At 43.7% G+C, this 14205-nt stretch overlaps 1 protein-coding gene across 1 annotated transcript in view; it reads left to right on the plus strand.

The window, feature by feature from the left end:
• LOC139297518 (connector enhancer of kinase suppressor of ras 3-like) overlaps positions 1 to 14205 on the plus strand; it is a 46371-nt gene that overhangs the window by 4590 nt on the left and 27576 nt on the right. The window contains 1 exon segment of the mRNA XM_070920226.1: positions 11130 to 11293. Within this exon segment, the coding sequence (XP_070776327.1) occupies positions 11130 to 11293 (164 nt within the window).

Consider the following 14205-nt stretch of genomic DNA (forward strand, 5'->3'; position numbering starts at 1 on the left):
AGTCTGTGTTTTAAGCTATTTAAAGGTGTTCACATAGTGGTTGCCATTCACTTGAGCTGAGACAGTGTGTTCAGCTTTGAGAGCTTTTTAATCAGTAAACCAAAATCAGTTTGCATTTGCATGCGTATCCAACAGTTCTTCACTCCGAGTGCCAGGAGAAGAGACCAAGTGTCAACTCGTATGCCTGCCAACCAGGGCTAGACCAGTTTGCTTTTCATTCAAATCTAAAATGTGCATTGCAAATCTCCCAGATGATCTCAGCTTAACAGGACATGCAAGCTATTTGGCCCTGCTCTGCCCTAAGCCTGTCCCTTGGCCTGTGAGGTGCCTTGCTTAAGCCATGAGAATAAAAGCTCCAACCTGAGGTGGCACAGCGAATGCAAGTGCAAATACGGGTCACATGCTGATTGACCTCTCGCGCAGAGATGTCAAGTGCGTGCGCCTGCCCACACTCACCGTTTTATTGCGTGTCGTGATTGTGCCTGAAGGCCTCACTCTCACCGTCATGTGAGTTTTGTTTTGTTATATTAAAGTCTCAAATTGCTACCACACCAGATCTGTGCTTGTATGGTGATTCAAACTTGTGCAGAGAAGGAAAAAGGAAGTGAATGGCTGTGTTGGTATTGCTATCAAAACACTGCTAATGCAGTTATGCTCAAATAACCACAGAACATGAGAGGAATGCAGTCAACTGCTGTTTTTTCCCCTACCAAACCAGCAGCTCTGCGAATGAGCAGTCAAAACAGGTCACACATATCCTTTGTTGCATTTGGGGCCACCAGTTGCTTTTAACGGATTTAAAATGCTGAACTCAGTCGAGCTGATGGTCCCCCTCGCTGACCGAATTCACACAAAGCTCTTTCATCCTGCCACCAGCTTGCACTGTAATGGAGTGTAATGGCATTATAATTATGAAGTGATCTGTAGATTTATGAACTGTTACCCACTTTTGGGTTTAGCCGGGCACTTGGGTGGATGCCAGATCAGAGCTTGTTCAGAACATGTCCAGACTAGTCCATATCTTTCCCAGTCTTCCACAGAGACTGACTGAATTCCTGTCTAGCTATTCACACAGTTGAAAAAAACGTCCCTATAGGAAACAATCTTACGGTCAAACTTTAAGAGAATCTACTGACTTTCATTTTGCATAATAACATGGGGTTGCTATCACATTAGTGTTGCATGGATGGATGGCTGTCGTTGTTTGTAGGTCTCAGTGCTTGTGTTCATGTTTTCTCTTGCTGTGACGTCTCTGAGTCTGTCGACTCTCTTGTTGACTTGTTACATTAGAGAGTGCTGACAGATAAGGCAGCTGTAATGGGTTAGCCTATGTTTTCACAGCATTGACGGTGCATTGATGAGCCCTGAGGCCCACGATCAGCATGTCTCCATGTACCCTGACTGGATGAAGTTTTTACCAGGAAACTAAAAAACACCTGGACGATTAAAGGGAAGCCCCATACTTTCTCTGTGGTTATTTTTATGTGGTTTTCCATGCAGGTCTACAGGACACAAAAGTGCGTATTACTCTATTATGGAAAGGTCACAAGGCTGATAAAGGGGCACAACTGTGCCAAGCTTGTGTTTTCATTTGGTCATGGTTGAAAGTCACCTAGGAGTCCACAAAAAATCCCACGAGCGCAGAGCAGTGAAGTCATTCATACTGTGGCTTTCTGGAGGAACTCTTTCACTTATTGACCATCTTCCTCTGGACTTCCCCATCAAGAAAAACACCCATTTGTTGTTTATGTCCTTGTTCTCTCCCAACAGTCAAAGCATCTACCATGCAGATAACTTATGAGAATACATGTCAGCCATGACAAACCCACCTTGACGTGCTTTGCCATTTTGGAATTTGTTGGGAAATCAATCAACCTACTGAACTAAAAATCATCTACGTTTTTGCCAGAGGCTGGACAAATCTCATGTCATCTCTGCTAATGTTAACATCAGAAAGTTTCCAACAAAAACAATTTTGTTCCCTTGATCTCAATTCAGTAGGTTGTACAAAGGATATTAGAGCAAAATGTGGGCTCTGAATTTGCTTAAGCAGGGAGTGGTAGCTCCTCTTTGAGGAAATTCTGGACCTGAACAAACGATCATGGGGTATTCTGTTGATCCTTCCTTTTGTTTCCATTGGTGCAGACACCTGGGAAAAGCCTGTCACCTGCTCTTCATCTCTGTTTGTATGTGGCACCCTTTCCAGTCAACCACATTTGTCATTTATAGGAACATGACTGTCCCTTTCTTAATCTGTCATGGCTGTCACCCACAACAGCTGCCGGCAAGAGTACAAACAAACCTCACCTGGAATTGGGTGGAGTGTGTTTTTGTGAAAGATAATAGCACAAGTGTGTGTGTGATCCTGAAAGATTCATCTTTGGTTTAGGGCATTAAAAGAAAACATGGAGATCACATCTTTAAATGCCAAAGCCAGAGAGTCAGTAGAGCAACTACAGCACAACATGCAGTGTGTGAATGTGTGTCTCAATGGCTGCGTCATAGGTGCCTGGCCTGCGGGTCACGCTGTTGCTCACCGCTACCTTTCAGTGAAGATGAGTCACCCTCCCAGACCCCTCGCAGCAGGGAGAACAGGATCAGCTGCCCACGGCCTGTAGGCTGCCTAGTGATGTCTTACATTGCGTAATTCATTCAAGTAGAAAGAAATTAGTCATTGAGAATTTTCAGGGAAAGTCGATGTGTTTTTAATGGAGTGTATGTGTGTTTTTATTGGTCCTCTACGGAAAGATGGATGGACTAATGCTGCTCTCAGTCTTTTTGACCCCTGTCTCCTCCTCCCCTGGCCAGGACACAAGCCAGCTGTAAATCGTTGGACTGCGATCACACTCCCATCTCCTCTTCTTCCTCTCCCTCTCTTCACTTCAGCCTCCTCCAATTTCCCCAAACCTCTGTTCCCCCACCACCACCCCCCCAATCTCTTCCCCTGTCACTATAGTAACCTTAATTTTATTTACAGCTCCCACCAGTGCTTCAGCTCTTTGTTGGCAGCCATTGTGGCCGAGGGGGTGACCACCAGTAGCTTTTGCGTAACTTTGTTCTGCCACAGCAAAGTGCTCCTGCTGGGTTTATCCTGGGTAGAAAGCAGGCAGCAAGCTCAGATTTGCGTGTGGACAGGCGAGGCGGAGGAATGGACCTCCACTGTGCCAGGGTCAGAGATGGACACGCTGTCGGTTTTGATCGAGTAAATCCTCCACTTGGCTCGACAGTGGAATCTTTCTGTCTACTTTTTCAGCCGGGCTTTTGAACAAGATGTGGGGGGGGGGTTTACCCTCTGGGAGATTTATGGCAATTAGCAGGTTCTTATCCAAAGATACTTATGGGGATTCACATTCGGAACGGCGCAAGTACCACACTCAACCATACGAGCCACAGGGGCAATATGGTGCTATCTTTAGTTTAATTAAAGGCTTGTTTCTGTCTGCAATATCTTTCTGTTTCATAAAAGCATTATCATACACATAATAACACAATGGATGCAAAGTTAGGTTTGGCTCTGCAAGAAAATATGACCACATGCAGTGTTAGTCTGACTGCTAGCACACTTTTCCCATGGCAAACTTAATGAGTGGGGCACATTTCCTCCCCGAACCTTGTTCATCTTTATTGTGGTTTCCATAGGCAGCTATTATGGTGCTGGTAAATTGCTCTGTAATCAGTATGCTGGGCCACCCTGATCATACACCATACATGTGATGGGATACAAGCACTAAACTGACTTCCCTGTGTTTTTTTTCTGTTACCTGTTTGTGTCTCTTTGGCTATGACTTTGAGCCCAGGGTTAAGTTTGATGGGGGGTGTCGCCTCCTTAAAAGTGGTAATTTTCTTTTTTGTCTTTCCTTGTCTTTTTCTGTCTCTGCCTTTTGTTCCCCTGCCTTTTGCCTCTTTCCGTCCATTTCTGTCTCTTTGCAAGGAACGATAGTCTTTAATTATAGTTTTGTGTGACGGAAATGATGTATAGGTTGTAGCAAAGTGAGTGTTTTAGAAGTCCTGTTGACACACAAGACAGTGTGGCCTGTTATGCAACATCCCATCTTCAGTGGTGACTCTCAGGCTACACAGAGTTAGTGTCCTTATTGCTTTCTAACATCTATAGTGATTAAATCTGGAAAACACTAGACCATTCCCAAATTCCAAAAGTGACAGTCTCTATTGTATTGTGCACTTTCAAGACATAAAGACTGTGACTATCTTGGGATGCTTGTCAACAGGCGGAACCACAACAATATGAACGTTGGAGGGGCCAGGAAAGACGAAAGATTGTGGTGGGTGGAGAAGCAGGAACAGGACTGTGCAGAGAAGGAGGAGGGGGGAGGTTTAAGACATTTTTGAGGTCTTTGTTGCTTTCTTTAGTGGGTGTTTATGCTAGTGATAATGAGCTGCAGTGTGGCCGGGCGGCCGACTGGCTGGAGAGTGATGGGTGTTTATGTTGGTCTGTGAGGTTATTGCTCCGACCCCTGTTCCTGTCCCTGTCACATGAGCAGCGGCTACACTTACCTGCACATACCGTTCCTGAGGCTGGCTCATGTCTCGCATGACTAAGTCAAATATCTGTCTGTGTTGACCACCAATTATTAAGTATACCGACTACATGAAGACAATACAATGGGTTTGCACAGCAGACATTTTGACATGGCATAGCAGGAAGAGTACAGGTGTAATTAATGTCCTTAATTAGGGCTGCATTACAGTTAGGTGTTCACTTCCAGGATCCGGGTATTGTGCATGCTGGCTCGTTGGCATGGCTTAATGGATTACCTTAATGGAACAGAGCCAATATTAAAGGAATAGTTGACTTATCTTAGCACACAATAGAAACGGAGAGACAGTTATCCTGGCTCCATCAACTAGTGACAACATCTGAATAATAGCACCTCTAAAGCTCACTAATTAACCCATCTCATCAACAAATCTCATTTGTTTCAATTTACTATTTTACGTTATATTTCAGACTATTTCTTGAAGCCTCCTCTGGTTTCCTGGCAACTGCTCAGAGCCAAGAAATAGTTACAGGTTTGTTACCATTTGAAAGAGCCAGGCTAGCTCTTTCCCCCTATTTCAAGTCTTTGTGCTCGGCTTTGCTAACCTGCTTGCTACAGCCTTGTCTTCTAACTCTCCCAGAATGCAAATAAGCGCATTTGTCAAAATTACTCCTTTTTTCTTTCCGGTAAAAATGTCTGCCATGAAAAAGCTAAATTGAAAGCACTGACCAGGTGAACATGTTTACACGGGTCAGTAGCATGGATAATATTTGAACTTTGTAGGATATAAGCTGTTATTGGCATTTATATATGTGCAGCTTACTTTGACTACCTGAGAATCCTAGTTATTAAAGGAATGGAAGAACTACATGTTAAACTGTGGAGAACAGTGGTAACACATTACAGGCCATGTGTTTGGAGTTAAGAAATTGTATGTGAAGGAAATCTGACAAGAGAAAACAAAGTCATGCTGCAGGTGCAAACTCAGTGACCCAGGCAACCAGTTTTTCAGTTTTTTTTCCACGCCCTTAGCTTAAGCAACAACTGTTTTGGTGGCTGCAGGTTTGCAAAGACACTCGCTAATGTGCCTGCAGCAGTCTGCTTTATCTCTTTTTCTAGCATTTTTCTCGCTCCATCTTGTTTTCCTCTATCCTCTGATCTGCTTGGGACCAGAAATCATCATGCATCAGGTCAAGCGACAGCTAAAATACTCTCATAACCTCCTGTGCTCTGACCTGCAACGCCAGCTCTCACCTCGCTCCAGTCAGTATGAACTGAGCTGTCCACCCATCCAACCTCAAACTTGGAAATCTGACGAGGTACCAGCAATGTGACTGGGGTTGTGTGCTGCTAGAGGTAAGGATTAACCAAGCCCTTGGGCTGGCTGATGTGCTTCAAGCACGACAGCCCCGTGAACTTTGACCCCCCCCCCCTCCTCCGTCATCAGTCATCGTCCATCACCCTGTAAGAGACAGAGCTGCTTTTGTCTGCCTGTGGACGGACTAGCCTCAGCTGCTTTTTCACTCTTAGGAAGTCCACTTGGGACACGTCACTGCCATTTTGAAGTTGTCTGTGTTTAAGATTAAGGTACATGATGTGAAACACTCTCTGTTAGCTGGAGGAAACAATGATAAGATTAAAACATGGGTCGCACAGGGTCACAGCCAGATAAGCTGTCGAAATGCTGTCCTTGGGATAAACTAGCCTATATGTTTTCTGAATTTTAAATCAAAGCTCTCACTTAATCTGATATTCATTCTCAGTATCCAAACCTATCTCCAGTGCTGTTTCAGTTGTTGCACAAATATCTTCGAAAACAAAAGCCAGTATCTTGAAACATGGCACAATAAGGCAGATCTTTGCTCTACTATCAGTTTTTTAAGTGTGAAGAGTCCCATAGAGAGCTGTAACATTTTACAATGTTCTCAGATGACGACACGATGGAGAGATGTAGAGCACCATTGTGTAACTCCTGTCCCCAGTTCCCATTGGAAATGCCAGCCCAGTGTGTGTATGTGTGTACAGGCTTTGTTGTTGTCCTGTGAAGTCATGCATTAGGATAGCTTAGCAGTCGCCGAGAGGAGCTTTTTCTTTCTTTCTAATTACAGCATGGCCTGGTCCGGCCAGAGACCATTGTGCCAGAGTGCTGTGAATTCCCACAATGGAGCTGCTCAGCGGAGAACAATGAGTCAAATTCCTGCCCGTTCCCCACAGGTTCAGAGGCTGGGCTAACAAATAAAGACAGCAGAGTTACAGTGGCTTTGCTATTCTACACCCAGTAGCTTTCCCACTGGCCACCCCAGTGGGGATATTGGTTTGTGTTTGTGTGTGTCCCTGTTTGTGTGTGTCCCTGTTTGTTTGTGTGTGTGTGTGTGTGTGTGTGTTACAGGGTGGCTACAGCTCCCACTGGGAGCACAGGGAGGGGTTGAAAGATGGGGGTGGTGAAGAGGAGGGAGCTTGTTTCGTTCTTTCTGTAGGAGGTGAAAGACTGTTCGCTCTTTTCTGGAGTAATCAAACCCCTGAGAACGAAACAGTTGGCAACCAGAAGCTGCATTGAAAGCATTGTTGATCATAATTGATCAAGATTTTTCTGAAGACAGACCACTGAACTTGTACAAGATGTCATGTTCCAACCTGTTTGCTGTTGTAATGACTTTTTCATCGCACAAACACAACGGCTCCTGAGCTATCATGTACTTTGCCACATTAAACACAATCTGCTGTTTTTGTGCTTCTGTGCGGATGGGAAATGTTGAGAATATGACAAGAATAGCCCAGCCATTTGCAAGTGGAAGGGTTCCGTTGTTTACATTGCCAAAAATGTGTGTTTACACAGCCTTTAAGTAGGCTGCAGAGCTCGAAGGCCTCCAACAGGGCCTGGTTCCACGTTTTGCATCCAGACTGGAGTGTCTGAGGTTCTTGCTCGCCCAGCTGTCCAGAAATATGCCTGTGTGTGTACAAGTATGCATCTATACACTGAAACTGTTGTGTTGATAACCTGTTCTTCACATAATCAGTGTTTACTGAATGGGAGGTGGTGGGTGGCAAGAAAGACCCCACAGTGAACAGCAGGTGCCATACTGGGACACACAGACTGGCATTGGCCAGTCACCTCCTATTCTGTCTTTGTTTATTGGTCACAGACTTTGACAGATTCCCTCTTCTTTCTCACATAGGGAAGGTCTTTTTAGCCATATGTGAAAACTGGTGCTATAATCAATTAGATTACAACAGTTTGTCATGTACAATGCTATGGCCAGCCCATTCTTACAACATTTCTTTCATATTTCTTTACTCTTGGTTGGCATTTGTGCTTGATAAAATACCTAATCAATTATCATATTTTCTACCATTAAAACAATATAGTACAATAAGGGGATTTTTGCATTACTATACTTACTACTATAATACTACTATAATTAGTATAATTTGAGTATTGATATTTGAATCCAGTTAGAATCGTCTCAGTCAACTTGTAATCACAATAAAATTTGCGGGGCAATTACTGTTTGTCTAGCATTTTGCAGTGCAATTGCATTTGCTGTTGGTGCTGTGTTTCTGTGCGTCAGCTCCACTGTTACACCCACTTGCTCTGGTTTGAGGACATTTGCCAAGTGGTTCACAGAGGCCATAAAACTCCAAAGCGCTTCATCCTGCGCAGGCTTTTGAAAGACATTCTCACAGTCCTCCCTTGTGCCTCCCCCTTTCCTCAATTCACAATAATGTGACACTCTATCTCCTTTACTGTGTAGTCCACCTTTAATGAAAATTGATAGTCTCACACACATACACACACACACCCCAGCTGCCATTGATCGAGGCCCAATAAATGTTTTATAAGCCCCACTGTAAGGACACCCCTCTTTTATCCAGAAGGTGTCAATGGTTGAGTCCAGAGGGAGAGATTGTGGTGGTTCCTTCCTCTTAGGGCCCCTGAATTCAATGGCAGAGTAATACATTTTCTCTGTAGTGCACATTCACCCCTATTCTCAATCACTGGTACCATTAAAGTGGTAGGTCTCTTTCTCTGATGCACATAAACACACTTACAATTGTTCCAATTCAAAGCTAATGCAGATAAGTTTGGACCCTGGGGTGACGTGGAATTTCTAAACTCTCTGAAGTCTGACTTCTAGGATCAGGGATAGGATATGTGGGGAGAAAACACTTGTCAATGAATGAATGAAAGTGAAAACAGCCTAGAGGAGAGGATAGGCTATTCATTCATCAACTAGCGTATGCAGATTCATTCCTCCCACCATTTCTGTCCAGACTCTTTTCCCATATCTAGTCTGTCTGGAAGATATTGTGTGGTTTTAGAACAACTAAGCTAAAACACACACACACACACACACACACACACACACACACACACACACACAATGTAAGCCTCAGCCAGTCTTATTGTAAGCTGAACCACAAGTTTCCCTTGTGCCCTTTCTTCTTCTGGTTTGTGCGGCACTATTCCACAGGAAATGCCTTTTTAACACTGCAGGAAGGAGAAACTTCGCCCCCTCTGGATCTAAGTGTTTGTTTTCATCTAATGGCATACAGTGACTGGCCCAGTATTTGTGTTTGGCTTGTGTTTGTGCTGTTGTGGGTTCAGGCCAGTGCACAGTCCCTTTTTTAAGTCTTAGTGGATTTCCGTGCAGACTGCTGGCCCGTCAGGGGTTAAGCTTAAAATTCTCTGAAGTCTTGGCTCAGAATTAGCATGTCAGGGAATGAGAAAAATCTAATGAGCCTAACTGGACTTGACGTGTGTGGAGGCTAATGGTTAACAAGTCATGATGGAATTTCCCTTTGATTCAGTGGAGATGACTTGAGCTCTCAGATATTTTCTCAGGGATTGAAAATGCTTTCATAAGTGAACTTTGATGCCGTAATGGAATGTTAATGGACTTGAAGGGAGCCTTCGGTAGGTAGTGTGAGCCCAAGGGCTACACGATGCAGCATATTCTGATATGTGGTGTTATTGTGATGCAAATTTCTACAATAAACATATCTCAAAGGGCTGCAATACCGAAATATCGAGGGGTGATTAAGTAAAGTGATTGGTTCCTGCTTTTTCTTTCTTTGTCAGTAAAAAGCTTTCTGTCCTGGAAGTCTGATGAAATAGGTTTTTACTATGTACATGAAAGTGTTTGAGCTAGCCTTGAATGCTAACTCAATGCTAATTCATGTGTGAAGAGCACAGAGAAATGCAGAAACATGAAGTAATCAAAACTCTTCCGACTTTGGCCGGAAATAGTGTGTTCATGTCATATCTCACCACTCACAGGTAGACGCTGATTGAGAAAATAGGTTTTCAGGGCCTTTAAAGCCTAATAAAGGTTTGTCTAAACCTTTTACTTGTTTTTTGGGGCTTTTTTTGTCAGCGGATCAAAACAAACCAAAAAAAAGTTGGATTCAACATATTGTTATCGTTTGTTGTTAAATTCTAAAATAAATTGGATAATAGATTTATATCAGCAAAAAACAGATTATTAACAGATTATATGCGTATAACATGTTGAAGCAGTATGTATTGTGTGTGTACTCTTTACTCTTTGTATACTTCTATGCTACCATGATACATACACACACTTATAGTATCAGCTTCTTTTCCTTATGCATACTCTCTGCAACACATGTACAGACTGAGTGTCACAGAGGCATGAAGATATGAGGTGCCATTCATAAAAATGGCTCAGGGACCACAGAGCACACCCGGTGGGTGTTCACTCTACACTACATGCTCGACATTTTATAAGGATGCCGTTATCTGCTGCTAAGTTTCATGTTCCTAAAAAAAAGTAAAGCTTTTTGTGACTTGAATGTCAAACTGAAAATGTATCCGCCAAATCCTGTCTCATACTGAGGAATATTATTTGTGTGAGTGTGTGTGCGGTCAGAGCGAGTGAGTGTGTCTTTCAGCTGACAGGTCTTTCAGAAAAGCAGGGCACAGGGCCATGTATCTGCAGCTGCCCCCTCTCTGTGCACTCTTTGATGGGGAGAAAGATGGCGTTTACTTCTACACACACACAAACACACACACACACACACTGGCTTGTTCTTCACTATGTTGTCTCAACACATCAGGAGAGCCTGTTGCAGTGCACGAAAGTACACAGTATATTCATGTTACATCCTTGTATGTTCAATGACCGGAGCAGTTGGTAGTGTAACGGTCCATCTAATGTGTTGTTGGTGCTGCAAATAATAGTGAGGGGACGCCCCTGACACTGGCACGTTTATTGAAACGCCCACACCCACATACACACACATCCATACACTCACAAATATAGCCATCCATTGTTTAACCAGCCCAACAGACTTAGAGGTCTCAACCGTTACTCTGTTTATGGTGCCTTTGTCTAGCAAAGATAGCAGTCACACCTGTTCCTTATCTGCACTGTGCGCACGCACACACACACACACACACACACACACACACACACACACACACACACACACACACACACACACACTATTAGGACACATGCTATTAAGAATGACAGATACAGTAGTTCAGCTGAAGTTACCGCTATTTTTGGTTTTGCATTGGAACTTTCTAAAGTAGCAGACTGATGTATATTTTTAATATTTGTCTAATGAGTCCCTGTATTTTCCTTTTTCATCTTGTGTTTCCAGGTTTGGATGACAGCCTGCAGCAGTATGTGAGCAACTTTGAGCGGGAGAAGATCAGCGGGGAGCAGCTACTGAAGATCACACATCAAGACCTGGAGGAGCTTGGCGTGGCCAGGATTGGACACCAGGAGCTGGTCCTGGAGGCTGTCGATCTACTCTGCGCTCTGGTCAGTAGATCTCTGCTGCGAGTGTGTGCAGCGAATGTGATATTATGATGAAAGCATAATTCGGGAAGGATTTGTAACAAAGCAGGCTCTCTCTTTTGGTCACTGTCCCTCCCCTTCGCTCTCAGTGTCCACATTCACTACAAACTCTAGCCTGTAGTTTCTGGTTGGGCAGCTAAAGGAGGCAGCGATGCAGAAAGGCTCATCATTTCCCACACAGCTCAGCGGGGTGTGGAGGCACCATAACATGTGAAGCAGCCCGAGGACATTGGGGAACAGCAGTTTCACTCTGGTCAGAGGGGCCTTGGGCTCGATTTGGCAGTTTGAAGCTGTGTTAGGATATTAGAGGCAGTTAATGGTAATCGCGTTTGATAGATAAGATGAGAGAAGTCTGAAGTCTCCTCAGTCACAAGTACTCAAGCTATATTTGTTTTTTGATCTCTATTCTCTAAAACAAACTAATAGAAACGATAGAAACATTCTTATTGCTGCCGTCTACTCACCTGAGCCATCTCTCTCAGTTCAATCATAGATCCCCTGTTTGGCTCTTATTAGTCACTCTGGGAGGGAACCAGCTGACCCTCTGTCCATCATCACAGCTCCCAGAAGAACTGCCAACAAAAATGTCTCTGCCTTCAACCAGTGAGCATGAAAAGAGCGATAAAAAACTGTCCATGCTCCAACTGAAAGAGAACCAGGTTTTCCAGCAGATGGGATAGATTTGGAGTTTTATCACTTCCTGTGCCATAAAAGTCCCAGATTGTGGTCCCTGTGTTTTGATCAGTGTCAGCATTTCTGTCTTTATGCTCTCTTAAAATGCTGTACATTAATAGTTTGCGGCATGGTTGTTTTTTTTTTACCCTGGACAAACTTAAAAGTTCAATCTTCTCTCTCCTACATGAGGCTGCATCTCGCATTGATGCTGATCTGAAGGCTGTAGGTCAGGTGGGTTTGGATCTACACATTTATATGGCTCAAAAAGATCTGATTTCTTTGTCAGTGTTCCACCATCTCAGCACACTGAAGCTACGGATGGGTTTTCAAGCATCATGTGTGGAGCAGGCACATGTGTGATTTAGTGAGTGGTTAGCAAACAACTCTCATCACTTAGCTTGTATCTCATTATCATTTCATGGCTCCTTTTGTGTTGGGGCTCACATATTGAGCTAGTACGATATACAGTCTACATGGCAGCTTGTAACCTAGAAACCTATGCTGGGACACCAAGGTCAAACCAGACTGTACAGGTTTAACTGGGAAAGGGACATTGAGATTTGATTCATCAACCCAAAGTCGCTCTTCCATTGTTTCTCATTCTGCAAAAAGCTACGACAAGCAACCTGTTCTTTACCTGTAACCACTGGAAGCGGACACCTGGAAGCACTTGGCACATACCACACCTTTTTTGTTTTGATAGATTTACTCATCATGGAATGTATACCATATGGCACATCCTGTGGCCCATAGCCTCTTAACCATCACTGTAATCAGGCCCAGATTTTTGTTCACCCCTAGAACCTTGACATCAAGGCAGTAAAATCTCGAGTAATTTTCCTCTCAAGCAGCTTTATAAATGTGTTATTTTAAGTGAACCCTTTTCCTTGTATGTGAACTTCCTTCTCCCTTCAAGATGTGCTGTTAGTTTGTAAAACTGTGTCTGTGGGTGTTTTGTATGCACTGTATAGTCATAATGCAGTTTAGTAAAGCTTTATTAAGGCAATTTAGGCCAGGAATGCTGGACCCTCAGAAACCTTTCACCTCTGACTGAAGCAGTTCGGCTTAATGTTTTTTGTCCGTTAGGGTTTTCCTTATTAAGAATGAGGCCTTGGCCTTCCACAGGCCCCATGGGAGGAAGTGAGGCCCCCGATTCAATTAGCTTTAACTGAGGCAAGGTCACTGCTACCGGCAGCAACGCAGGCCATCAGCACCCGAAACCCCCACACGATCTCGCACTCTTCCCCCCGCTTTCTCCCTTTTTGTTCACGGTTAGGTCAGATACTTCCCATTGACGCAGTCACATGCATCTTGCTGCTAGGCTTTGCTCTTGAATTTTAAATGTTTAAGCATGTGCACACATAATAAAGATTTTGCATTATCATGGTACTTTTTATATATCAGGGACCTTAGCTGTCCTGATAGCAGTTTCAAACCTAAATCATGATGACTGATGGCCTAACATGCAGTCCCACAGCTCTTTAGGAAACATTCATACTCATGCTTCTCTCCCACCCAAAACCTATCAAGAGATAACTGCTGTCTAGGGACAAAGAGAGAACATTTCAATTAATTTTACTGGGCTTCTCTGAGCCATGATGTCTTCTGCAGAGTCAATCTTGAAATCCAACACGTCTTTATTTGTTCTCAGACCCCAGTGACCCCCTCAAAGACCAGCTCCGCATGATATTCATATACACACATTAGCTGATGACAGATCATCTGGCCTCGTCATGAGCCACAGAGCTGCTGTAAATGTATTTTACTATTGCCTAGGGATGAATCTGTTCTGAGGTGTATAATGTAACATGTAGCCTTAGATGGCACATTATGGCAACAGACACACACACTCTGTCTAGCCTACAGGCATTTGTATCTTTCTTTTATAGTCAAGTCAGATCCATGTAATGCCTGTGGCGAGGGCAGGAAGCACTGTGTTGTGATAGCCGGTCTTCATTTCTCCCCAGGACACTAACAGTATATAGTCCCTTCAAAGAGCCCCAACTAGAGCCTACACAAAAAAAGCTTCTGCCATCTTGATTCTAGATTAACTGAATGTCTATAAAAAAGGCACTGAAAGAACGTAAATTTGGCTTGAAATGTTATGAGAATGTAAAATTGCACTTGACTGGAACCACAGATTTTGCTCCAACGTGAATTTTAGCTCAGCTGGCAGTGTGTGACAAAAGCTCGCTGGACAT

This window comes from Enoplosus armatus, chromosome 15, assembly GCF_043641665.1.
Source record: "Enoplosus armatus isolate fEnoArm2 chromosome 15, fEnoArm2.hap1, whole genome shotgun sequence".
Taxonomy (NCBI): Eukaryota; Metazoa; Chordata; class Actinopteri; order Centrarchiformes; family Enoplosidae; genus Enoplosus; species Enoplosus armatus.